Source organism: Genypterus blacodes, unplaced genomic scaffold (assembly GCF_046128005.1).
Source record: "Genypterus blacodes isolate CSIRO-AG114 ecotype Tasmania unplaced genomic scaffold, CSIRO-AGI_Gbla_v1 ptg000053l_1, whole genome shotgun sequence".
In the NCBI taxonomy this organism is placed as follows: domain Eukaryota; kingdom Metazoa; phylum Chordata; class Actinopteri; order Ophidiiformes; family Ophidiidae; genus Genypterus; species Genypterus blacodes.
Window position 1 is genome coordinate 2,398,436 of NW_027466865.1, and position 25,118 is coordinate 2,423,553.

The following is a 25,118-nucleotide window of genomic DNA, read 5'->3' on the forward strand; positions in this document are numbered from 1 at the left end:
CATTTGATTTCAGGTTTTCCAGCCCAAACTTAGATCAATCTGGTTTATCGCTTTCTTTAGTTTGTTCCTTTTGTTCTATGAACTGTTTTCAACATTATTTAAAAGGTAGCTTTCTTTGTATGACTCAAGAAAATACCTGTATCTGGATGTCATTGATTTTTCACAAATTAAAAGCTGTTGAAAATAAGATAAAAAGCTGACAATAACCAGGAGTACAGACTAAACACGGGTCCTGATGTCAAAGCTCTGCTATAATGATAACTCCAGTGAGAAAGGTGCAGTAACGGTAAGAGTGGAAACGCGTGCATGTGGTCTGTGATGTGTGTGTGAGGAGCAGCTGGTCTGTGGTGGAGGCATCACAGGGGCCTTTTTAGGCGGAATTGCTGTTGCGGTGATGACAGAGAGCTCCAGGGAGCCAGTATCTGTGGAAATGAGAAGGAACTCCCGCTAAACAACAGACAAGAAGCTTCACTTACACCCCCTCTGCTCTTTTCTTTCTAATCTAGATCTGTAACACATTCCCTCAGACTGACTCACTCACTGCTCACTATTCTGGCTATGAACAGAGAGAAACTAGAAGGCACGCAAAGAGCACATACCACCGCCAAGACAGAGCAGTCCTCCGATTATGAGTCCCTCTCTCAATGATTTTATTTAACAGGTTACTATCAATTCTACACCATTATCACCCTTATCCTCCCCTACTGACAAACCAACACACTTTTGATGTGTACCGTGTTCCGTTCCATAGTTAACATGGTTCAAGTTTGGTTAAAATAGACTCATTCATTCATTCATTCATGAGCTACAGCATCTTTTGAGGAATGAGTCACATCCACTCAACTTTGACAGTCAAGACGTAAACCATTTGAAATCCTTGAAATTGTAGATCCTATTCCTACATATATAAATCTAACATGAAGGTTTTCTTGTCTTGCCAAATAACATGAATGTAAATGTATGGTTTTGATAGGATGTAGCCAAGATAATCATTCCTCCATCTGTTCCATGCTGCATTCTGTCAGCTTTTGAATAAAACGTGTGTATTAGCATCACATTTTAAGCATTAGGGTCTACAGAAATGTCTGGCATCCACGAACTGCCTCCTCCACACTCACTCACTCACTCGCTCCCTCGCTCGCTAGCACTTATCGGAACTATATTCACCTACACCATCTCCGACATGAATGTATATGTGGGCTGAGGGAATGTGAGTTGATCAAATGTGTCAGCAAAGAACGGCGAGTCCGAGGGAGGAAAATGAGAGGAAATCATTTTTCAGGGGAAGGAAACGGAGTAAGATGAGCTCGAACAGAGAAAGGTTTGAATTAAGGTTAAATAGAATGGCTATATTGTTTTACTTCGATTTTCCTGTTTAATTAGTAGCCATTCAATGTTTTCCTACCCTGCGAGAGGCGACCTGTCACGTTTCTACCCCACCTCTCGTCCATTGACCGAAGGGGGCAGGCTCCAATGCCCTTGCGACCCTGGACAGGATAGGTGGATACAGAGAATGGATTGATGGATGTTGTCCTTCTCAGTCTTGTATCTCTAACCAGAGCTACCGTGAGACCAAAACCTAACCTCTCAAACCTACAGGGAAATCTAACATGCACATATGTTGTTAATATCGATTATCAATTAAAAGGAAAATAAGCCCAAAACAACAACTGACCCTAAAACTTCATCAGCGTGTTTTTTTCAGACAAGCATTCTTGTGAAATGCAATGCAAAATGAGCCAATCTAGCTTCGGAAATCACACTTTAAAAACCAAAACCCATATCTACATCCCATATGAATGAATCAATGTCAACACCTCACAAATTTCCATCCCCGCCCTGATGGCTCACCCTGCAAATCAGGCCAGAGACAAAATGGTATTTCTTCACATAGAAACAAAGGGACGCTTATCTTGCAGAAGAAACCTCCCATCTTTATTCCTGATCGCGTGTTCGCTTTATAAATAGCTACCTGGCGTAGGAACAGACTAAAACAAACACACAGGCACAGAAAGTACGCCTTGATTCCCAGCCAAACCCCCCCGGAGGCCAAACAGTGTCTCTTGTGAGTGTGTTTGTGATGCATGCCAAATCTGGCGTTCACCGAGAGAAAGCACACCTGTTTCGATACCGACGGTACAGCTGGTGACCAAAACAGAGTGTCAGAAAAGCCCCCTGAACTACAGGAAACTCCCGCTAGAAAGAGAAAACCTGCCCTGACAACAGTCAACAACTAAACAAAGAACCACAATAGAGCGAGTCCATTACAAGCCTGTAGCACAAGCCAGTGACTTCCCCTCGGTAACAATGAGCGCTGAAACCCAGTGAGATCATTTGGATCGGGGGCAAGAGCTGGGAGGGGGTGGATGGTGGGTGGGGAGACCAAAAGTTTAGATCAATCTCATACGGTGTAAATACTGGAACTGAAAAGCCAAAGGGGGTGGATATGTTGTTGTTTGCCTGCTGAGATACTACATAACTTAGCGCAAGGGAAGTCGTGGTTGTGTGCTCTAGAGCAAGGCATTGAAGTGAGTCACTCACAGAGGGCCATGTGTAAATACAAACACACAAATTGCGTCCCGTTGAGAGAATCGCTGCACGTTCGCAATTTGTGTAAAACGAACGCCTAATTAACCGAGGGTGCAGCTAATCACACAGTCAGCCATCACCTACTTTCACATATAGCTTGTGAATGAGAGTTTAAAGGGCGCAGTTGAGTGATGGAATATGTCCGACATAACTGTAAATTCAGTGAAACTAGAATGCCAATCAATGAAGAAATTAAATATCAGAAGATTTTAACTTCAGCTGCTAAAGACTGAATTTGGATCACTTACAAAATCAATGAAAAAAAAAAACACCTCTTTCCCTAAACACCGATTCTATTCCGCTCTTCATTTTGTTTTCTGTCATATAAATGTGACACCCTTGGCTTAATAGCAGTTCTGTCCTTGGCTTACTGTTTGTCTGGTATTAGTAATACAATTCCAGACGCATTGTCAGCTGATATTCATCACTAACACGCATGTAGGAGTATCAGTGGAGCTATAGACCTTGCAGCTTTCATTTAAGTCCTACTGGCTCCTGGCAGTGACCTCGACCCACTTCCATCATCTCGCTTCCATTTTCCACTTATCCTGCGTGCATTGTAGCCGGCTGCTGTTGGCTTTGCTTAGGTCCTATTCTAAGTGTGTTTATGAGACATCCTCCAGAAATGTGCAAAATTGCAATCATGTGAGCTGATCAATAACCACAATGTTTGTAAGAGCTTTTAATTTGATGCGATGCCAGATTTTGCTCAACTTGAAGAATAGTTCCAAACCGTTCCAATCAGCATACAGTATTCCATTCCAGGACCAATATCACAAGCCTAGGTTGACCTTTGACATCAATATTAGAACATGCTGTCCTTGCGTATTGAAGTAGTCATGGACATGTTTTGAAGAAGATATCCCAAAACAAAACAAAGATTTCACAAAAATGCTTTTTTAGAATGTTGACAGAATAAGATAAAGATAAAATCCAAAATTATCTGTGCGATAAGAGACAAGCAGCTACAAAGAATGAAGAAGAGCTAATTATCAGCCATGCCAATGAAAAGAAGAAAATCTGCTGTGTCAGCTTGTTTTGCTGGAGAATGAGAGGAAATGTTATCCTTTATACTTCATACTATACTTTACCTTTACTGTCTCTTCATTAACAAACCAAACACCTCTCCCATAGACAGTGCAGCCCCACTACATGAACTATTCAATCCTGCTGCTCAGTCCAAATCCTGCTGTGTCCATGCTGCGTGTCTTCACCGTGTTTAACAAAGCTTTAGCCATGACCTTGTTCTCATTCAGCTCTTCTGGTAAACAGAGCACTTTCTTGGCCTTTGTGATAAACTATCTCTCGTTTACATGGTGAACTTTTCACTTGATTTATGTAAAACATGTTAGCTCAGGAATGTTGCCGTCTTCAAGATATCTATCTATGTCGCTTTTGTTCTACAATTTACTCAGTATTGCAAACAGACAGACATCTGGACAGGAGTCTAACTGGTGTATAAAAGATATCAAATCTCTCTATTTTTCTTAACTATTCAGTTATGTTTAAGCCCTTCAGGTTTAACCCATTAGAGCATCTCTTCAAATGCTTCTGTAATAAACAGTTTGGCTTTCTCTCTAGTAGTAGTCTAGTAAAATCATGATTTCCATGCAAATTGTGGGAAAAATCACAACAATTTACTTTGGGTTTTAATTGTGTAAGATTTATAAAGGAGACAGCACTGACACATTTTGATTTAAGCAGTGTGTAGGCTGCATTCCTCAGGTCCAGATAGGAAATTTTTTAAAGGCAGCTTGCTGTTGTTTTCACCAACATTGTGTCACATGAGGGAAAGCAGCTTTGACTTGGGACACAGAGCTGCAGAGTGAACGCTGCCTCTGAATAAGGGATTTCTATAAATAAACTTCAGTCAGAATGTCATTTAGAGTTTCTTTCTGTCCTATTTAGACCAAACCAGACGTACAGGCGGTGAGTACAGACCAGGCAGAGCAACAAACTGATTTAAGAACTGAATTAAGTATTTTTCCAGGAATCAGGCCTTCACATTCCAACCACTGTCTGTCTGTTTCTGTCATCCAGTCTGACGCTGAACTCCCAGCAGCCATCTCTGCTCTGATACTTGACTCTCATCTCCACTGGACGAAGCTGCACCAACAAAAGCTCTTCTGTGCCGAGTCAGGATGGTCCAGCTCCTGTTTCTAGCTGTGAAGATCGTTCAAACTTCTGCCCTAAGCCTCTCAAGAGAAATGCTCCTCTTTGATCTCTGTGTCCTGATTCAACTTCTTACCCTGAGGCCAACAAGTTTTTCAGATCTGACAGTTTCTTATTAGTGTCCACAGCACAGAGCTGATTGGAGTCGCATTTCAAACTGTAGCTCTGGGCTACATGGTTCATATCATTCATGAGACAACCAGTGGACTGTACATGCAAATGTCCATCACGAAAAATGAGGAAACCTCGATAAATCATTGGATCGTTTTGATTTATAACTCCTTTCTGTGCAGCTGTATTTACATGTGAGACTCTGTATTTCATAATCATTATAGCTGCACTGTGTTGTACTGTAGTGTTACGCAAATGGAAATACTGCTGAAACTGAGTTAATTATTTCCCATTGTTACTTGGGGCCTTCCAACGAGTAGGAGAAACCACAGATACTGTAACTGTGTAGCATCACATATTGGTAGTGAATGTGTCACTTCCAAGAATAGACATGAGGACATTGAAAGAAAATAAGATAAGAGTTTAGACTCGGAACACAGCTTGAAAATGTTCCAATATGAACAAAGACAACGCTGAGAGAAGAAGAAGAGAAGAAGCATACCTAATACAACATCGCTGGTTCCAGTCTCTTGACTTTGGTTGCCTGTCATATTGCCCCAGGCTTCCTATCTCTCTTCACTGCCCTATTTGCCTACAAAATAAAACTAAAAGGCTCCATTATCTGTGCATATTTTGAAATATATTCACTCGTTTCCTATCTGAACATAGAAGCGGCCAGCTGGGATACATGCTGTTCATTCATTGACGCCCCAAACAGCAAACCTACCGATACCAAACTGCAAAGAGAGAAAGACTTAAACTGCACATGCACAGCTTCATTTTTCTGCCAAAGTATTACACAGCAGTTACATGATCCGGTGTCAAAGCCCCCATTTCAAAGCCATGCGATCCCCTGGGACTATATGATATATATAGGTTAAATTCTGTTGTTGGTTACATGGAGCCGAGGGGATCAACAAATGACTGTACACCGCCCCATTAGCTCCAGTGACCTTACATACTGTTACAACCACAGCATCAAATAACATTCATCTCAGAGGAGGAAGAAAGGAGGCGATTGTGGAGGAAGCCCCTTCACCTCCACAGGCAGGGATTAAGTATTAGGTAATTGTGTTAGAGGAGAGGATTAGATTAGAGCAGAGAGACGTACAGTAGCAGGAGGAGGTCAGATGAAGACAACAAACTAGTCCTACTGCTTTGAGCTCAGGACATGTAAAGAGAGAGATAAAGGATTCAATAATAGGCTTGACTTATCTAGCCTGGACTCATTTTGTTAAAGAATACCAATAAAACACCAGATCAAAAACACACAGAGGCTATATTGGTCCACCAACTCTAATTTACTGTATATATACATTTGTCAGAATTGCTCAGGTTGTATGTGCACCATTCACCAATATTTGACAGAATTTGTGCAATGAATCTCACAGTTATGGCAGTTTGTGTCAAACAGGCCACACCTACATGGATTTGGCAACCATCTATCCATCCTCTCTATATCTGCTTATCCTAAGATTGTGGGAGGGCTGGAGCATATCCCAGTCTGCGTTAAATGAAGGGCAGGAAACACGCTGGACAGGTCACCAATACATCACAAGGAGTTTGGCAATCTATTAAATGAAATTGGTACTAGGGGCCAAATTTGGTGCTTAGGGGCAGTTCTAAACTAAAACTAAAACTAAAACTAATTGAAAATACCGGAAAATCTGTTCAGCAAGAAATGAGCACGGTGTGTAAAGAAAGATGACAAAGCAACGCCTCACTGTTCAAGAGTCATCTTAAACCTGAACTGTCTCCATGTGGGATCAGTTACAATTACATCTTCTCTTTGTATAGGACCAATAAATATGATTACTCATGCTCCTGCAAGCGTTAAGTGTAGATAATCGTTCGCTTAATCCATAAAAAAGAACATTTATGTCGTTTTACAGCTAACCTCAGGGTCATGAGGAAGGCAACACAGTGGAAAATAGGAAATGTGACATTATCGGTAGAAAGTGATATTAGGTTTGTGAACAAACTAAGACAAAAAGGCCATTATACCATTTTTGGTACATCCACATTATTATTATTACTACCACTTTTCCTCTAAATGACGTTATAATGTTGATACTGTATCTTCTAAAGCAATCTCAAAACCTATCTTCATAGTCTGGCTTTTAATTGGATTTTATTGAATTATTTGTCCATTTATTTGTGTCTTTGTTTTATTTTTTTTTCTTTCTGGATTGTTTTCCTATTATTGTAAATTGAAAAGTGCCATATAAATTAAGTATGATTGATTAGCCCATAGATTGATTATCCAACTTTGTTCTATTTATACAGATTTTAACCACTGAGAATTTCTATGACTCTTCTGAGAGTTTTCGACGCGCTGTTTTGAACACGTATCCGATAAACGTTATTTCTTATTGATAACAGATGTGGTCATTAAAAGCATTTCTATTTTTTTCGTTCAACTTCAAACCGACACCAAGGACACCCAGCTCTCTAATCACAACATAACGGACAGCAACCGCCTCTCCTCTCCGCCTACCATTCGCCCTTCTACTGTCAGCTCCCCGGCCTTGTTGCTCACCTCCAGCAGCGGCAGATCGGGGTCCAGATGCGTGAAGCTGTGCAGGACCACCGGGCTGGGGTCTTCAGTCACCTCCAGCCTCACCCCGTCCCAAATGTTCCGCACCCTCCACGAAGCGTCAAACATCTCCAGCAGCTGTCCCGATTTGAGGCTGTGAGCCTCGGTTTGCATCCCCGGGAGACAGACCATGGAGCCACGGAGCCCGAGTCGGTCACAACCGCGTTACGCTCATGTTTGTCAATGTTACGCTTTTCTGAATCAGAACAGACGCGCTGGTTCCACTTTTTACCGGGCGTGTGTGTGTTGTGTTGCGGCTCTGCTGTATCATCGCTCCTCTCTTACCGTGACTCAGACTGGGGGGTTTCTAAGCTCCGCCCACAGAGCTGTGCTGCCTTCAAGTGCATCAGGATTGGTTACGATCATATACCTTAACGAAGTGGAGGATTTACATACTGTACAGGCCGTTTCATCTTTGAAGGCTTTGAATTTGTTCTGGTTAAAGCGAAGTCATACCAGACAGAACTATTGTCAATACTATGTCCAACTCGATTAACTGTTTTATCTGTGATCAAGGATCATGTCCAATGACAACAACAAAATCAAATACATTCTTAGCATAATTTAGGATGAATAAAAATTGGGCCTCTGACTAGGGGAAAGGAACATCTGAATTGTCCTTTTCATACAAAAGCTATGTATGGGGTCATAGAATGTTATTTTTATTTATCATTTATCAGGGTCTCAGGAAGGTGGAGTAGCCACCCAAGGATTGGAAGGTTCCCGGTTCGATCCCGGCCATCACATCAATCTAATGTATGGTGAATGTATTGCGGTTTCAAACAGATGTGTAGCCAGAAACACAACCATTTATTCTCTATACAGGCCAGTCTTTTTTAGAATCTAAATAAACATATTTACGATGAGTCCCTGAAGGCACCATTCAACTCCTGCAGGTTTACGTCATGCGTTTGGGAAATGATGAGCTGTGTGTGTGTGTGTTTCTGTTCTCTCACTATGGCAGCACACTGACTTAAAAGTTAACATTCAATTTCACTCACATTTCCATTTATACACAAACTTATACACACCGAGGTGATAAAATTATATTATGGCTAACTAGTGAACTGTATGTGAAACTATATAAATCTGGAGTAAGACTAGCTTTTCTGAATCTTTGGACTGCACCTTTAAGATTCCCTCCACCACAAGGAGAAATTGTTTGGAAAACTGGGACTCTTTCCATTTGTAAATACCCATCATTCCCTGTTGTGTGCCTCAGTCAATCTCAAGTGTATGCAGGGCCTGAACTGCAGCCAGTACTGCGGTGGTTTGGAATTACAGATGGACAATTCTCCACAAGTGAAAGTTATTTGGAAAATTAGGATTCTGATCATCATTCATTTCAGAAATGTTAGATAGAGGAGCCCTTCATGGCCACAGTTACCTCTAACCAAACTTCATTTAATAAACTGGGTATAACTGGTGCTTCTACCTGTCTTTATTCTGTGAAGAGGCTTTATCTATGTTCATTATCAAGTGTATCTGTGCTTATCACGTAATTGTCTTTCATGTATTTTACATTTACTCTTTAAATGATCAGATTTTTATGTTGTATTATTCTGACGCCTCAAATATAACACACGCCAACCAACAACCGTAAGCAGGAGAGATAATACTACTACTACTCCTACTAACATTACCCATAACTCCCTTTTTAGCTGCCATTTATATAACAAAAAGGTTATTCTGAAGGCAGAGATGCAAGATGGGAGGATTTTTGACGTGCCACAGGAGATGAATGACCCTTAGTGGATTTGTCATCTAACATCGCCTCCTACTGGTTAGTGTTGAGAATGAACAGGTGGCTGAAACTACGTACATCATCCGAATAAAAGGACTGCCAATTTTATAGAATCATTACTTAAAGTTTAAGTAATGATTCTATAAAATTGGCAGCTTAAGTATTTAAACAAATACAGTAATTTAACAAATACTTAAGCTGATGTTGCTACACTGGGCACTGTAACGTGACAAAGTTAATTCAAAATTCAACAAATTATACCTTCCATAAAATTCTTCTAGTAATAATGATAATTTGCTCCTTTTTTTGACAGCAAAAGTGTGAAAGTGATTGAACAAATTCACCAGTGAGGGCCAATTCAACCCCAAACATGTCTGACCCCACTGGCCTTTCTCATCACATAATTCACCAGCTGAAGAATAGAGGATTGTGTGTGTGTGTGTGTGTGTGCGCGTGTGTGTGCGCGTGTGTGTGTGTGCGCGTGTGTGTGTGTGCGTGCGCCCGCCCGCCCGCCCGCCCGCATAAAAACCGACAGGAAGGGAGAGACAGAAAGTTGGCGAGTGTGAGGAAGTATTTCACCACCATCGACTTCCGGGAGCTGATAAAGACCTTGATAAGTGGAAGCTATCAATGTTTTTAAACATTTACTGGCCTCTTGTCAAGTATAAAAAGCCTGAACAAGATGAGAAACTCACCAATGGCAAAAATATTGGTAAGGTTGGCAGCTATTTCAGATACTTAAGAAAGCCATATACAAAATCATGAAATATTAAAACAACACATATGTGTACTTAAAACAATCAATAGTATCAAATAAATAGTATGTTCTTATATCTACTTAAGTTACAGACACTAGAGTGGGTCCAGATACAAACTTCTTAAAAATGTGCTTAGTTTCAGTTGGAAGTTTTAGAGGATGGTCGCATGATGGTCTAAATCTAAAAGTTTACGTTTTGAGAGGAAAATCTGATGGAAAACTTTTTAGACATTAAAGGGCACAAAGAGTTAAATGTAAAGCTACTTAACTCTTGTGCATGATAGCATCTATGTGCAGCTGGACACAAACATCTTCCAAAAAGCCAATTGCCATATGGGCTCAATCCTGGAGATGTCTAAGAGCGGGAAGGGGCGCCAACTTTGAGTCTGCAGTGATTTAACTAAAACACTTCTTCCATCTGCTGGAAATCAATAACAGAGCTTTTTGTTCTGCTGCTGCCGGGGCTCTGGCAGTTCCTCCACAGGTTTTACTTCTCCTCGGGGAGGATGACGAGAACAGCCTGCATCTTACTCTCTCTCTCACACAATAACACATAAGCACATGCACACATATACTCATACACACACATACCAACTTACACACAAACAAACTCAAGATGTGCACCAGTGTACTGTGGATGTTAAAGTTCATTTTCACAGTTTTGTTATTTGTTTACCACCTAAAACTGCCTTCCCATGTGTTGCATGACATCATCTTCCACGTTTGGTTTATTATTTTCCTCTGTGGACAACTCTGCCGGCTCCTTTACAGCCTGAACTTTTGATAGTTTTATTACATTTCACAAACTACACAACGGATCAAAAAATACTGATAGATTAATCAATAAAGAAAACATAAGTATTCGTAAAAGTATTAGTTGCCAGTTCCAATCTTAGCAGAAGAAGGTTTGGAGAAGACAAATCTCAAACTCCTAAATACTGCCATTGAGCAAGGCACTTCACACCCAGTCAGTCCAATGGAACCCAACCCAGTGGTGGCCAGCTCTGTGGTTTTACTGGCCAGCTGCCAGGTGCACAATGTTCCCCACAACTCTACAAACAATAAACCCTTCATGACTAAAAGCCAATGACAGAGGCCGACATGGACTGAGTGCAGCATTACACAAGAGAATAAACAGGCAAATACACTAAAATAAATTGATTATAAAACGTTAAACTTCTATAATCCATCCGGAGACAATCAGGTTTATGAGGCAATTTAAATCTGCAGCAGGCAATTTCTTCTTCTGACGAACTACGACTACAAAATAAAAGATAAGAAATAAGAATAATAAGAAATCCAATTTGCCTCAGACTGGATTTTCAGATGTTGGTGTGAATCATATTTGCTAGTAACATTTAACAATGCTCAGGCTTCCTGTTGAAGACATCGTGTTGAACCTAGTGCAGATCAGCTGTGATAACTGTCTGCCTCTTCAGTACCCGTCACAGACGCTGGTTATCTCAGCCGAGACAGACGGCAGCTCGACAAGACGGTTGACAGGTGCTGTGGTGAGAACTCCAACCAAACGCAGGGGAAACATACTTCGTGACTCTTCAAAGAGGGGAATGGCCATGCTGCTACTCAAAGTTCTGAAATGTGGTGCCCTGGTGTGAGTTTAGGTCAATAATCTAGATCGCAGGCTGATTACACCCCACTCTACCCCGAGAAACTCCGGCTCAGAGAGGGTTAACAGGTCTGCAATGCAGCCAGTGAGTCAGACAAAACCAAACATATCACTTTGAGGTTGAATGAAAGTGTTTAGAGTGAAGCTTTTGGCACGAGTGAACAAATGCTCCCCACAAAAGCCACATTGCTGAAAAATTAAAATTCTGTCGGCAGAGCCAATAACTGTCAGCTGCTGCTGGTGCTGCTATTAAAGATGGAAGAGGATAAAAAGTTTCTGTGAGTGGTGTTTGGTTTTAATGAATTTAGACTGTGACGAGGTGGAGGAATTGGCGAATGCGCAAAATTAATGTCTGAGAATACAAAAGCCAGAGACAAACACAAGAATGATATAGATCCATCCAGCTATGGGGTCTATACAAATGCATCTGAGCTGCAGGGGGCTGAAGCACAGTGCAAAGACACACACACACACAAAGACGAACATCCACTGGCAATTTAAAGTTTAAAATTCATGTAGGCTCAAGTGTCCATGACAGGAAACAGGAACACGTCGAGGAAACACAAGCTGATACGGGGAGGATACAGATACTTCCACTCAAGACCAAAAATGTTGGATTAACAGTCAAACCAACAGTGTATGTGTGTGTGTTTACAGCAAGTGTACAACAGTCGGGTGAGGTCGGGCCTGTTTGAACTTGAGTACCATAATGACACTTGAAAAACAGTGACACTAGGAAATGTCCATCTGTAACACTAACTGCCTGTGAAACGTCTGACTGGAGTTTGAAACCGGTGACTGAACCTGATCAATATCACTTCACTATTTCTGTGCCACAGGAGTGCGAAGGTGAACTCTGCACTCAGTGGGCAGCAAACTGAGCACATGAAGCAGAATCAAGGGTTTAAGATCACGATCGTTACCGAAGCTCCACAGGAAATCAGCTATGTACTAATGATGTCCAAGACGTGGATCCTGGCTCAGAGGTTTGGACAGATTATTATTGAGATTGAGATTTTATCAAATTGGTCCTATGGTCCTATAGTCACGCAGGTTCGTTTGTGTGAAGAACTGATCACAACAGTACCGTGTCTAACTCTATAATGTCTGTCCAATGACCTCAAAGTAAGAACATATAATTAACATTAGACTCATCTGTGGAATTGTAAATATGAATTTGCAGTCTTATAATGAGGCGATGAAGCCGACCTGTCTGTGTCTGTCCCTCCTGCCTCTCCAGTAAACATCCTGGCCACTCCAGCAGAGACTCGGCCTCAGCAGCAGTCCACAGGTCCACCAGCTCCAGCGCCACATCACGGCCCGCAACCACAGGATCCGACGAGATCAGGGTGGTTAAACCAGCGACCAAGCCTCCAGAGCTCCCACTCCCCTTGTCACAGATTGGCCTAACCCCTCTGGCGCTCTCCAGATGACATGTTTACTTTACCAGCTGTGTCAACACGTACGGAACAACACTAGAAAAAAATTAACTTTAGCTGCAAAGGTGAAAAGAAAACACGTTTCCCGAAGCTCGGCTCTTTCTCCGGGTCTGCCTAAGGCGAACAAAGTCAAAGTTCTTAGTAACAGACACGACGACGACGACGACAACGCGGTGATACTCTGGAGTGACAAGTTTATGGCAGCTGAACAGAAAATGAAAGCAAAGAATAAAACAGCAATCTTCGAAGGGAATTCCCTGAGAAACCCTAACGGCAGCAGCAAGGTGGGAAAGTACAACAGGTTACCACGGGTTACCACAGGTTACAACATGACATTTGGATTGTTTTTCAGTGCCGGTTATCATTTACAAAAACATAGAGCATTATACACGTGTTGCAGTGATGCTGATCTCAATGATAAACACACTTCAACCTTTAAAGGAGTTCCTGTTTTTCACTTACAACATGAACCACAAAACAGAGCAAATCTTCAAATTTTCAAGGCTGCAAAGAGTGAATATCAGCCATGACCCTTTACAGCTGACTGCAAGTGTTGAAATATCAAAACTGATATTCCCCCCACTTTTTTATAATGTAATATACTAGAAAGGAATACTTATTGCACATTCACATCTATAGAAATGCATCCAGTAAGGCAAAGCCACAGCTGAATACCCACAAAAGCTTTATTTTTGTTAGACCTGTACTTTCATAATTGACACTTTCTTTGTTGACACCAACATGTAATGGAAGTGGTTATGCCACCACAAAGCACAAGACACGCTAGCCAGTCTTTGGCCAGCAGCCAACATGTTGCAGCTGGCCAATCAGAGGCGAGGAAGCTTTTCCGGAGCGCGCCTCAGGGTTTTCACTCAGTGTGAAACAGCAAGACGCAACAGGAATGGATCAGGGTGCGTTTTACACACTAAAGTGCTGAAAAGACGTTAAGACAGATTGTAAATATAAATAAATCAATAGAAATCTGTGTTATATGTCTCCTTTAACTTTCTGTGATCAACTAATCCAGTGGTTTTCAATTCTGGCCCTTAATAGAGTGGTGCTGTATATTCTATCTTTGCTTTAACCACATCTGATTCAACTAAATGTGTGTGTAGATGTGTTTAACCAATGAAGATCTGCGAGGAACCAACTATTGAACAAGTAAACACACCAGATTAAGGTAATCAGGGGTGGGTGGAGCAGAGACAGATGGAAGGAGATGCAGAACCACTGAACCGATCCATCTGAGCGTCTAAACGTGTCCGCACTCATCGAGTCCACCTGCTTTGAAAACCTGACTTTGGCATGTAACCAAAAATGATTTAAAGCACTCTATCAGCTATTGTCTGGCCAATGTTGTTTCATTTGGCAGACAGAAATGAGCAATTATTCTCTCACTGTGGGGAACAGATAAAGTTCCCTGCTCACACACAGCAGCAGTGCCAGCAGGAGACAAAGTGACAGATCCAGAGGCTGTTGCCAGAGAAAAAGGGGAGAGAACGAGTTGGCATCCATCAGGTTAGTAAACTCTTCAATTTCTTTCTTTTTTCTTTGTCACAGTAAACTCACAAACACTTTGAATTTAAGTTAGAATGGTGCCAAAAAACCATAGGGGCTGTAATCACGAGTGTGATGTGGGAGAAGAATCTCCAGTATTGGGTACGGATAGGATTCAAATCAATGATCAATGCATGTATCATTACCATTCCCTGGAGATAGAATTCAGTCCAAGTGGGGCTAAAGTCGTGTTTTCCTTCTTCAAAAACCCACACATTCTGTTGCTCTGGGAAATAAAAGCCATAATAGAGTTTCCCAGTAACAGGCAGAGACAAGAAGCTTCCCATTCACACCCGGAGAAGCAAACCCTGAGAGCACAGAGGCCCCCTGTCCGCTCGCTGCTCCTCTGGATTTATCCTCTGCCTTTACTTCAGCCAGCAGAGCCATTCAGGTGCTCCTCCCAGCTCGCCATTTAAAAACGCTTTCTCATGCCAACTGCAGCCGGATGTAATCTACAGCTCAGCTCTGAGCCCGACCACGGCTCACTGAGACTCAGCTCTGAGCTCGGAGCCCGACAGCAGCTCACTGAGACTCAGCTCTGAGCTCTGAGTCCGACAGCAGCTCACTGAGACTCAGCTCTAGTAATACACATGCAACAAGTTCTTGGAAAATGACTTTGTGAAAAGAAAAATTGGTTCTGGATCTTATTGGTTTAACAGAACTTCAGTGCATTTTTTTTCAAATCTGTTATGAAACACACTTTTATATATATATATTTCCCTGAACTTGTGGTTGATAATCTCTTTGTTTTCTGAGGCAGTTGCTCTTTTGTCCAACTGCAAGGAAACGATTATTTTCATTACAGAATAATGGATTGAGTTCTAGCGTCTAACTGCCTTAGACACTGGACAAGCTACCAGATGCAGCATTCCATCACAAGCTGCCCTCTGAGAGAAGTCATTGTTGGAACATTGACGTACGTACATGAATGCACCATTCTGGTCAACCATTCTCTAACTCCACACACACCTTTGAAAGTGACAAATGTTAAATACAAAAAATACAACAATGCATTATTCTGTGTTTAAACATGAACAAACAGCTGGGGATGCTAAAGATATGGGCCAGAGCTGTAAATGTGCCAATGATAATGCTTCAGTTTTGTAATGTTGCCCAGGAAATGCCGTTAAGGCCCATTTTAGTCTAAAATCTATACGCCTTAGTCTGTTAAAGGACTAATTAAACCAAAACCAATCAGCAGGGGAGGACGGGGGGCACAGCAATAATGACTGCAAAGACAGAAAACCCTCTAGAGTTTATGTCTGTCTCAGTTATTAACATGGACACTTTCATTCAAAGCCAAGCAGAAACACAACCATTTGTATTTGTATTTGTACTAAGTGCACAGACAGGGGGGGGGGGGCGTTCACTCACAGGATTTATTAACACACTCACACAGGATCCCACTTATTAGACGCTGTGGGAATATTACAAGCATGACCAAACATGTCACACATCAAAGGACACGGTCTCCTCTGGAGGGAGACGGTTGCCTAGGTGTGATGGATCGGTGGCAGCAGCGACACGGAGGCTCAGCTTGTTGGGAATAATTCATCTAACTCTTTTATTCTCTTATTTGGCTTGATTAGGCGGGCGAAGACGATCAATTTGAACATGAAGCGCGAGCAAAGGCCAACACCTGTCTCCTACTTCGTACAAGACAACTGAGGTGCGATGTAGTGTCGGAAATAAGTGACCCCAGAGTTTGAGACGCCACCTGATGATCACAGGAGCAACACACACACACACACACACCTAAGTGACTGGAAATAGCTTCAGATGAACCAATATTGTCGCAAAGCACACACTTAACTGACACATTGATCACCTTTACATGAGGTTTACACTGTGAACCACACACACGCTACAAGTCCGCAGGTGTGACTACATGCCGACACACACACGGTCAGAATGTAGTGTGTACACTTGAGCAGGGGTCTTCTAGAATTACTGGCTCTCATCCTATTGTACAGTAACATAGAAGCATCTGCATGTATATGGATCTTTAGTGCAGCACCATTGTTTCTTTCTTAAAGGAAAGCACACACACACACACACACACACATACAAGAAACCCTGATCACAGTGCTATAAATACTTCAACACATTATACGCAGTATGCACACACACACACCCATAGATGCACACAAGTATGTAGACGTGAAACCATACACACACACACAGAAACATTCTATAATGCTGCATACGCGTTTACACTTGTACACAATCAGATGTCTCACGCACGCACACACACTCCCTCTCTCTTTCTCCTGATCTCTCTCACTCTCTCTCTCACATACAAACACAAGCACGCACACACACACACACACACACACACACACACACACACACACACACACACAGTGGCGGGGCTCACCAGATCATCCAGGATGGTGACGGGGAAATCGAACATGCACATCTTCACAGGCTGAGCCAGAGCTCTGTGCAGGCTGAACAGGGACTTGGTCTCCATGGTTTTCCACACCAAACACACAGTGCAGCTTCCACTCGCATCAAACACAGACCAACAACAACAAAAAAAATAAATCAACAAGCACGTCCAACAGCTGGCTGCTGTTCCTTCATTCTGCTTCGAAGACTGAGACCAACACGTCTCAGAGAAAAAGAGGAACACCACTACCTCCTCCTCTACTCCCCCTTGCTTCGCCCTCCCTCCTTCTTCCTCTTCTAGTCCCCCCCTCCCCTCCCACCACCTCCCTTCTTCCGTCACCAGGGAAAACCTCTCGTCTGTCCGTTCTCTGGAGGTATTGCCCAACCTCACAGCAACACTGGGCAAGTGCTCAGACTTGCCGGAACACCGCATACGTCTTGAAGAGCGGCTGGAACAAAGAATTGAAATAGAGCGCAGGCAGGGAGTGCAGGCAGAGCACCGGTACAACTGTGCTATCCTCTTAAATATTCATGTTATCCAGTGAGCAAAACACGAGTAGAAAGAAATTACAACCAGCAGAATTCTTTTCATCTGCCTCTGAAACAGGATCTGGGTATGATTTCATAATGATTCACCGTATCTGGAGAGACACAGACTTTGCCAATTGGCTGATTATTTGAATCTTATCTGAGGATATTAGGGCTTTGTAAAAGGATGAACTGTGCAAAATCTGCAAGAGAGCGCACTTGGTTGTTTTGTTATTTTGCTTTTGTAGCCACCTAAATGCAATCAAATGTAGAATTGTACAGAGGGCCAAAGAGCTACAGTAGTTTATGTTAAATAGCAGCAGCGTAAAAGTGCAATGATGCATCGGTATTTAAGGTTCAACTTCATCTGAAACGTGAGAATCTTTTTTAATACAATAAAGATGGAATAAGATAAAAAGATAATAGATGGAATTTGTTACAGGCTGAACCAAAAACGCCAAAAATGTAACAAAAACAGCCTCATAAAGGACAACACGGAGGCATTTCCTGCACCGAAGCCAACAACTTATTAGCTCGTCCTTGCTCAGTGAACGAAGATGCAAAGACACAAATGGGGAGTGAAAACAAAACGTCTGTGAGGAGATAAAAATGCAGGGAGGCTTTTGGTCGCCGTCCGACTCTTTTGCAGGTTCATAATGCTGCAGCGATTTAATCAAGAGAGAAAGTGTGGCCCTGTTTTGCTGGCTTCTGCAGAGCCAGACTGTCTGCGTGAGCTCATTAAAGATGAAGCAGACTGACTGCTTCACAGGCTCATGCATCTAAACCCCCCCAATGGAAGTCTGCACTCTTCATCTGAAAATCCTTCCCTCTTGTTATCAAAGATGTCGGGTGAATATTAACATTTCCTTACAGCTTCATTAAGCTTCTGTTTGCGTGGCTGTTCCCTGTTCTTCATCAAAAGGTGAAACTGTGCAGCTTTTAATGGAGTTCTCCGTTAATGACTCTCTGTAGTATAGTGGAGGTTGGAGTTCTCAATGTAGCAAAATGATGTTGACGGTAAACCAAACCTATAGGACTGCCTAGAACACTTGCATGATTGGTTGCTTACTTCCATAACATACTGATGCCACTCGGGGACACATGTGCGCACACCTGGATAGACACGCCCACATAGTCAAAACAGAGCGTTTTAGGTCTGTTTTGCCTCAAGTCTGCACAGTAGTGTAACAGCAGTGCAGAGCAGAGGTTAAAGCACTATAAAGGGTTAAAGTAGACCCGCTGAATGGATAATATGTCACCTTTGAACTTGAATACAGTCCCAGTTTGCCCTAAGAGAGATTTGAGGTGTGTTTGCAATAATTACTAGAAAGAGGCAGAGTGAATTTTGTTTTAGAAGACAAAGTAATTATAGGCACATTGGAAATTGCTCCTCAAGATAGCAACATTCTCAATCCAGTCTAGACAGCCTGTAAATCAAGCCGCACAGGTTTTGCGGTACAATTGTACAGTTTTCCCCCGTTTCAGCCTGAACCCCTTTCTGCCCTTTGTCACATTTCCTTTTGTTATATCTTGAAATGTGATCTGCGACTTCACACTGTTGCCCACTGAAACGACAAAAGGTTCATTCTTGAGATTGTGGCTCACATTGGCCTTAGGCGTGATGGAGCTGCAGGGATGGACACTGGAAATCCTCTTATTCCTCCCTAGCAATTCACTTAAATGGGTGTTAGACGAACAGGAAATACATCAGGACACTCTGATTGAGCTCCCTGATTCATTGACGTAAGTGTATGCTTGTTTTTTTCTGTGAACACACTGCAGCACTCGCGTCTACTCGTGCAGCACGTGGCTGCATCGTCAACCTTCTTTACTGAGAGCGTTTGATTGACATATGCGTGAGATTTAGGATTTCAAGCATCTGTGGCAGGGAATATAAAAAACTCAGAACTTTTAAGCCATAAATTGCTTCTGTGCAATTTGTAGGTCAGTGTTTCTCAGTGAATAAGGGCTCATCATAGACATCTTTCCCTTCAAACGGCAGCGTTCGGTGCTCATATTGTGATATCGCCTCCATCAGCTCTGAATGCGGACGGTTAAGAGCCAAACAATCCTTTCTGCACTCACTTTTCAAACTAGGCCTCTGCCAGAAACGGAAACTTATCTGATGTAGGTCAGGCGGCTTTTACCTAAATGTCTGAGGCTGAGATCGTGTTTGCTCTGCACCAATACGTGGCCTTTTCTCTACTTTCTGTTTGGATTGCTGCTGTTTTTATCACTGTGCTTTGTGCTGAACAAATGAACTAAACTGAAGTCATCTCACAGCAAACATCCACACCATGTAATTATTAACTGGTGCCTTTTGGGAAATATCATTGCAAAATAAACCAAATTGATCCCGCCTCGGAGTAAAACCTGAGCAAACGGCAGACGGCGTGCTCCTGCTCGCTCATTTAAAAGCTTTTCTTCTTTTTCCACAGCGCTGATATTTACAAGTTGACAGTGCAGCAGGCCTACAGTAAATATTTTAAGCCTGCTGCTGGCTCCAAGTCCAGGCCTGTAGTCTCAGCGGAATTTTACAGGGAACAAAGGCAGAATTCAGCTCCGATTCAGATGCAAATGATGCTCGACACGGAGATGTAAAAGTACAGCAGCGAAGAGTGAAGATGAAGATGAAGTGCTGCTGCATTAAAGAAAAATCAGACATGACAGAGGAAGAGCGAGAAAGAAAAAGAGTCTGAGAGGCTGATTTCAGATGCAGAAGCCGTCCCGCAGCCGAACGCTGTAGAAGAGCGGTTGTCATGGAAACAGGAGGCAAAGCCGTCTCTTCTCAGGGCTACATAAGACTCCCCCGCCCTAAGCCCTCGCCGATAGCCCCCTAGGACAGGAAGGCAGACTGTAACCTGTAGGCTGCAGTCTTCCTGTGGACAGAGACAAAGACAGGACAGGGCGGTGCAGGTACAGACCAGCAACGTGACGTCCAACACGGAGACCTGGGATTATCAAAGCTCTCGCTCTGTCTCACAAGCCTGCTGTCTCACCCTTTTGACCTGACAACAGCCAGAATGGAAGGGAAAGTAGGAAGGCTCCCAACGTGTAAAAGCTTGAGTCAAGAACAAGAACTGCAAAGCTGCAAAGAACGTGAGTCACTGTTAGTGAAAGTGGAAAGGGTTCTATCATATTGTGTCCTTATGAGGTTCTTGATTCAGTCCATGTGCGGAATCAAAGGACTTGACTCAGATTTTGTTGAACAGATGTTATCTGCTGCTTTTGTCATGAAGGCTTGTGGTTTGTTCCATTGTGGAGCTGTTTTTTGTTTCTTGCATTCTCTTGTTTCTAAGTCTCTCAATAATCAAAGTGTTGCGAAATGAAAGGGACACTTTATCTTTTATTTAGTTTAGCTTTCACAAATTGCTGATATAATTACTGATACAGTCAACTTGTAAACTATTTGCGCAACTAAAAAATATCCTGCCTTTCCTTATATCACAATTCTTTCTCAACCAAATTTGTGGTAGTATCCTTGGCAACAGTAGCCAGTAACAGTAGACTCGCTGGATTAGAAGATGGAAATCATGTCAGATGTACCAGTTAACTGAGAACAACTTTAAACTGGATCCACCTGGAACAGATTTTTAAGAGCAGTTACTGACTGATGCCAATAGACTGACTGCTACATTGTGCACCTTCCTGACTAGATAATCAAATGTGCAAACAGGCAGCTACAAATCTAATCTTCCTTTCTTCCAGTACATTGAGTGAAAATCACCCAAAAATCCACAGAGTTCAGATTTTCACCACATTTGTTTCTGGATTCAATATAAATCAGATTCATGTGTGATCAGATGCTGCATGTTTTTTAATCAGTCCTGATGCGTCAGAGCAGCAGACGGGGACAGATTTTTTTTTTTTGCCTCCTCCGTCTCTGACGTCTTGTTTTGTATCAGAACAGAACAGAAACCAATTCTCAAAACCAACAGTCGGATTGAGCAACAGCCAAAGCAACGTGTTGCTATTTTGCAGTGTCAGTGAACGGAAAAGTTGTTTAAGTCAGCATGAACGAGTCTGCACATGATTATAGTGATCTGGTCACTTAGGAATTACAAACATGACGAGTCAGCTTTGAAGGCTACGTTTGAAAAACAACAAATCAGAGCCGTCTGCTGTGTGGAAAAACAGAAAACAAAACCTGAGCATCCCAGGCTGACTGAGTGTGAGTGTTATTGTCTGCACTTTGGAACACGGTTCATCCATTTCAGTATTCACTCCAACAAAATAGAGAGATACCAAAGAGAATTCAAGGACAGGCCCATCCCTCCACACACAGCACTAATGCTTCTGATTTATAAAATAAATAAAACACACATCTCCCCTCAGGACCGAAGAAAGCAAAGGAAATATCTGATAGCTGTCACATTCCATCAGACAAAGACGCCAGATATGCTCAGAGTGAAGTCAAGCTTCAAGAGCGGAGTGGTTTGGGGGGCAGAAAAGAGAAAAGAGAACAAAAAGGTCACAGCTTTATCTACATGCTGTGGTGTGCAATTCCTACAGTGTAGAAAAAGGGCAAATAAATGGATGAGACAGAAGAAAAAACATAAGAAAGTGAGTGAGGGGAAACAGGATTTGTAAGGAAGGCAGACAAGCAGAGTGAGAAAAGAGTGTGTGTGTGTGTGTGTGTGTGTGTGTGTGTGTGTGTGTGTGTGTGTGTGTGCAGGGTTAAATGGGCCTTTAAGCTGTAAACTCAGTGGGAAGCCCTGCATCCCGGAGCAGCCACTCTCATCCTGTCCGCCTCACAGCCGCCAAACACAAAGAACTTTACACTCCTTCAGTTCTACCGGAATAAGCCGAGCAGACGGTGAAATGTTCACTTTTTCACAATAAAATAGCAACAACCTAGAGAATAAAAGTTGATGCTGGATGCGCTAAAAGCCAACGCGACGTAATGGCTTTGAAAAAATGCACCGGAAAGACCCGGAAAGCCTGAGTGTTCCTTTTGTATTTGATCTTTTCCAGCGAGCAGTTTGTGTTGCCACGTTTTGTTTCCACTCTCGTCTCTTGGTTCGTCGCTTTAAGTGGCTGGAGGAGCGAGAACACAAGACGACGAGGCTTCATTTGTTCAAACAGAGTAAATCCACAATTTCATGTGTGGCAGGGAGGAGACTGGACTTCATTACAGGCCCGGGTTAGGATTTAAGATGATAAAGGAGTTTATTTCTACAGTGAATATCTTATGTACCTCAGTGAATTATTAGGTGTTTTACTACAAACAATAAATACTTTACAAGAAACATCATAACTCTCTTACGTAATAATATGACTGATAATTGCTGTGAGGTGCTTTAAAGGTCTCTGCATATTCTAATGTCCAGTAGGGAGATGTGTGTCTTTTGCACATTAAAGTAAAACAAACATATCAACACAGACCAATAAATGAACATTAGAAAGCTGGAATCTGCATAATATGTCTCCTTTAAGAGCTATTAAGAAAGTAATATTGCCATGAAAGCATTGTGTGTGTGCCATCACACACACACAATGCACAGCTCAGTAATGACAAACATGTTTCATGCTCACATATCCATGTTCTACTGCAGGAGGAACCCAATCAGCCATGGAGGAAACATGTAAACTCCAAACAGAATGCATTAGAGGATTTATCAGCTTACAAATTGATATTCATCCAATTTCTCTTGACTGACTGGATGGATTTATTGATTATCCGTTTCCCAGGGGACGCACACCGACCTCAGCATCACTCTGCTCAGGCTCACAGCAGTATCACCTCTCCATCCCTGAGCACAAACACCAACGTATACCTCTGAGGCTGTCCAGTGTATTATTTATGTGTAGGCTTTTGTTTATGGTCGCCAATGCAGGGTGTAAACAAGGGGAAGTAACCCCCCCACACCCCCATCACAAACACACACACACACACACACACCCCTGTAGTGCTCCGGGACAGTGGAGGTTATGAAGGCCAGCGACTGAAGGACGTTTCCTCAAGTGCTTCCGGTCGGCAGCTGAGAATATCACTGAGACTGCTGCTAATGAGTCCCAGTGCAAGAGAGAGCACACACACACACACACACACACACACACACACACACACACACACACACACACAGATGTCTTTGTTCCTCTATATTTAAGGGACAAAACTGACCTTACTGTCACTCTGCATATTCATAAATCTTTAGATTATTGGTTTATTATATAGTACAACATTTCTATACATTTTGAATTGTTAGTAAACAGGGAATTACTACAGTTTTAATTGTGGGGGCATTACTGGATTATGTATGTAGGGTCAAAATAATAGCAAATGTCCTTCCACTGTCATTAAATGGCTTGTTTAGTTTGAACAACAGTCCCAACTAATTCCATTTAAAGGGAAAAGCATAAATCTGTATGTCCTTCATACATGACGGACATCAAAGTCGTCATTGATCAAACTGATACATGTCAACTGATCCATTTTATGAGCATCAGCCTAAACACTGATTGGTTTCTCATCATCGTGAATAATACAGTCTGTTATCAATATTGATGCATACTTAAGCCTTTGAAATAGTTTGCAGGAGAAGAGAGAAATAAAAATAAAAATATGTTTGCTATGTGGGTATATACAGGTATACCATAAAAAACCTATTGATCGATTATAATGTCTGTTATCAAGCTTGATGCATGTCAGACTAATGAAACCCTGCTGCCGGTAGAATACGGTTTAATTAGCGATATGCAAATGAGCTCAGGTGTCCGCTGATGCTGTTATAATTATAATTACCTGTTTTTCCAGCATGATCATTCTCTCAGTATCATGACCTTCATGGAGTGTGTGTCCATGCGAGTTCAGCTCCTCCGTTAAACACAATCCTCTTCTGCCAGCATCTTTCTTCGCAGGAAAATAAAAATTACAATCTCAAAAAAAAAACAACAGAAAAGCAGTGTGTGTGATGCTGTGAGCTAGCTGGTGTTAACGCAGGGAGGCCAGCTGACAGCTTTGGTGCTTTATCCTTGAGAGAAATGTCCTCGGTGGCTCCAGCATGTCGGGTATTCATGTAAAAACATTAAAGGCCGCTTGTTTGAGAGGCAATTCATCTCCTCTGTCAACGCACAGGGAGGGAGAAAACAAAACCGTCAGCCGACAGAGAGGGAGGGAGCTAGCTGCTGTTAGCCTGCTAGCGTTAGCCAGCGAATATCAGATGTGTGTTTGTCTTCTGCCTTCTTCACCCATCGCGGCTCCGCTACGCTCCGCTCCGCTCCTGTTCACACGCTCCGGGAGAAACGACTCAGCGCTCCCCCCCGGTACAATCCGTGCTGTTACGCGACGACGACGATGGCATCCCCGTGAGAAGTTTATAGTGCGGAGTAGATGTGGAGATCCGAGCACCGTAACATTGATGCTGAAATGGATGCTGCTGCTGCTGCTGCTGCTGCCTGGAGGAGGAGGAGGAATCTCCGCTTTCACACCGAGACGAGACCCTGCTGCTGCTGCTGCTGCGGTCTGGAGACAGAGAGCAAGACTCAGAACACCCGATGTTCCTGAACGCACCACGCAGCACGACCCTCTTCAACAGACCCCGAGCAGAATTGAACATTCTGTATTATAGAATAATAATAACAATAATAATAATATAACAATAATG

General features: G+C 42.5%; 1 protein-coding gene across 9 annotated transcripts in view; it reads right to left on the reverse strand.

Moving 5' to 3' along the window:
• The window catches only part of LOC143001206 (ral guanine nucleotide dissociation stimulator-like), a 41,073-nt gene extending 16,699 nt beyond the window's left edge, over positions 1-24,374 (reverse strand). The window contains exon 1 of one of the 9 annotated variants that reach the window (XM_076150675.1): positions 24,257-24,374. In XM_076150675.1, the coding sequence (XP_076006790.1) occupies positions 24,257-24,277 (21 nt within the window). In that variant the 5' untranslated portion in view covers positions 24,278-24,374. Of the gene's footprint in view, positions 1-7,411; positions 7,821-12,805; positions 12,931-16,969; positions 17,191-24,256 lie in introns of those variants that run through there. The other 8 variants (XM_076150674.1, XM_076150672.1, XM_076150676.1 and 5 more) reach the window with 8 other exon arrangements.
• Between the last annotated feature and the right edge of the window lie 744 nt (positions 24,375-25,118).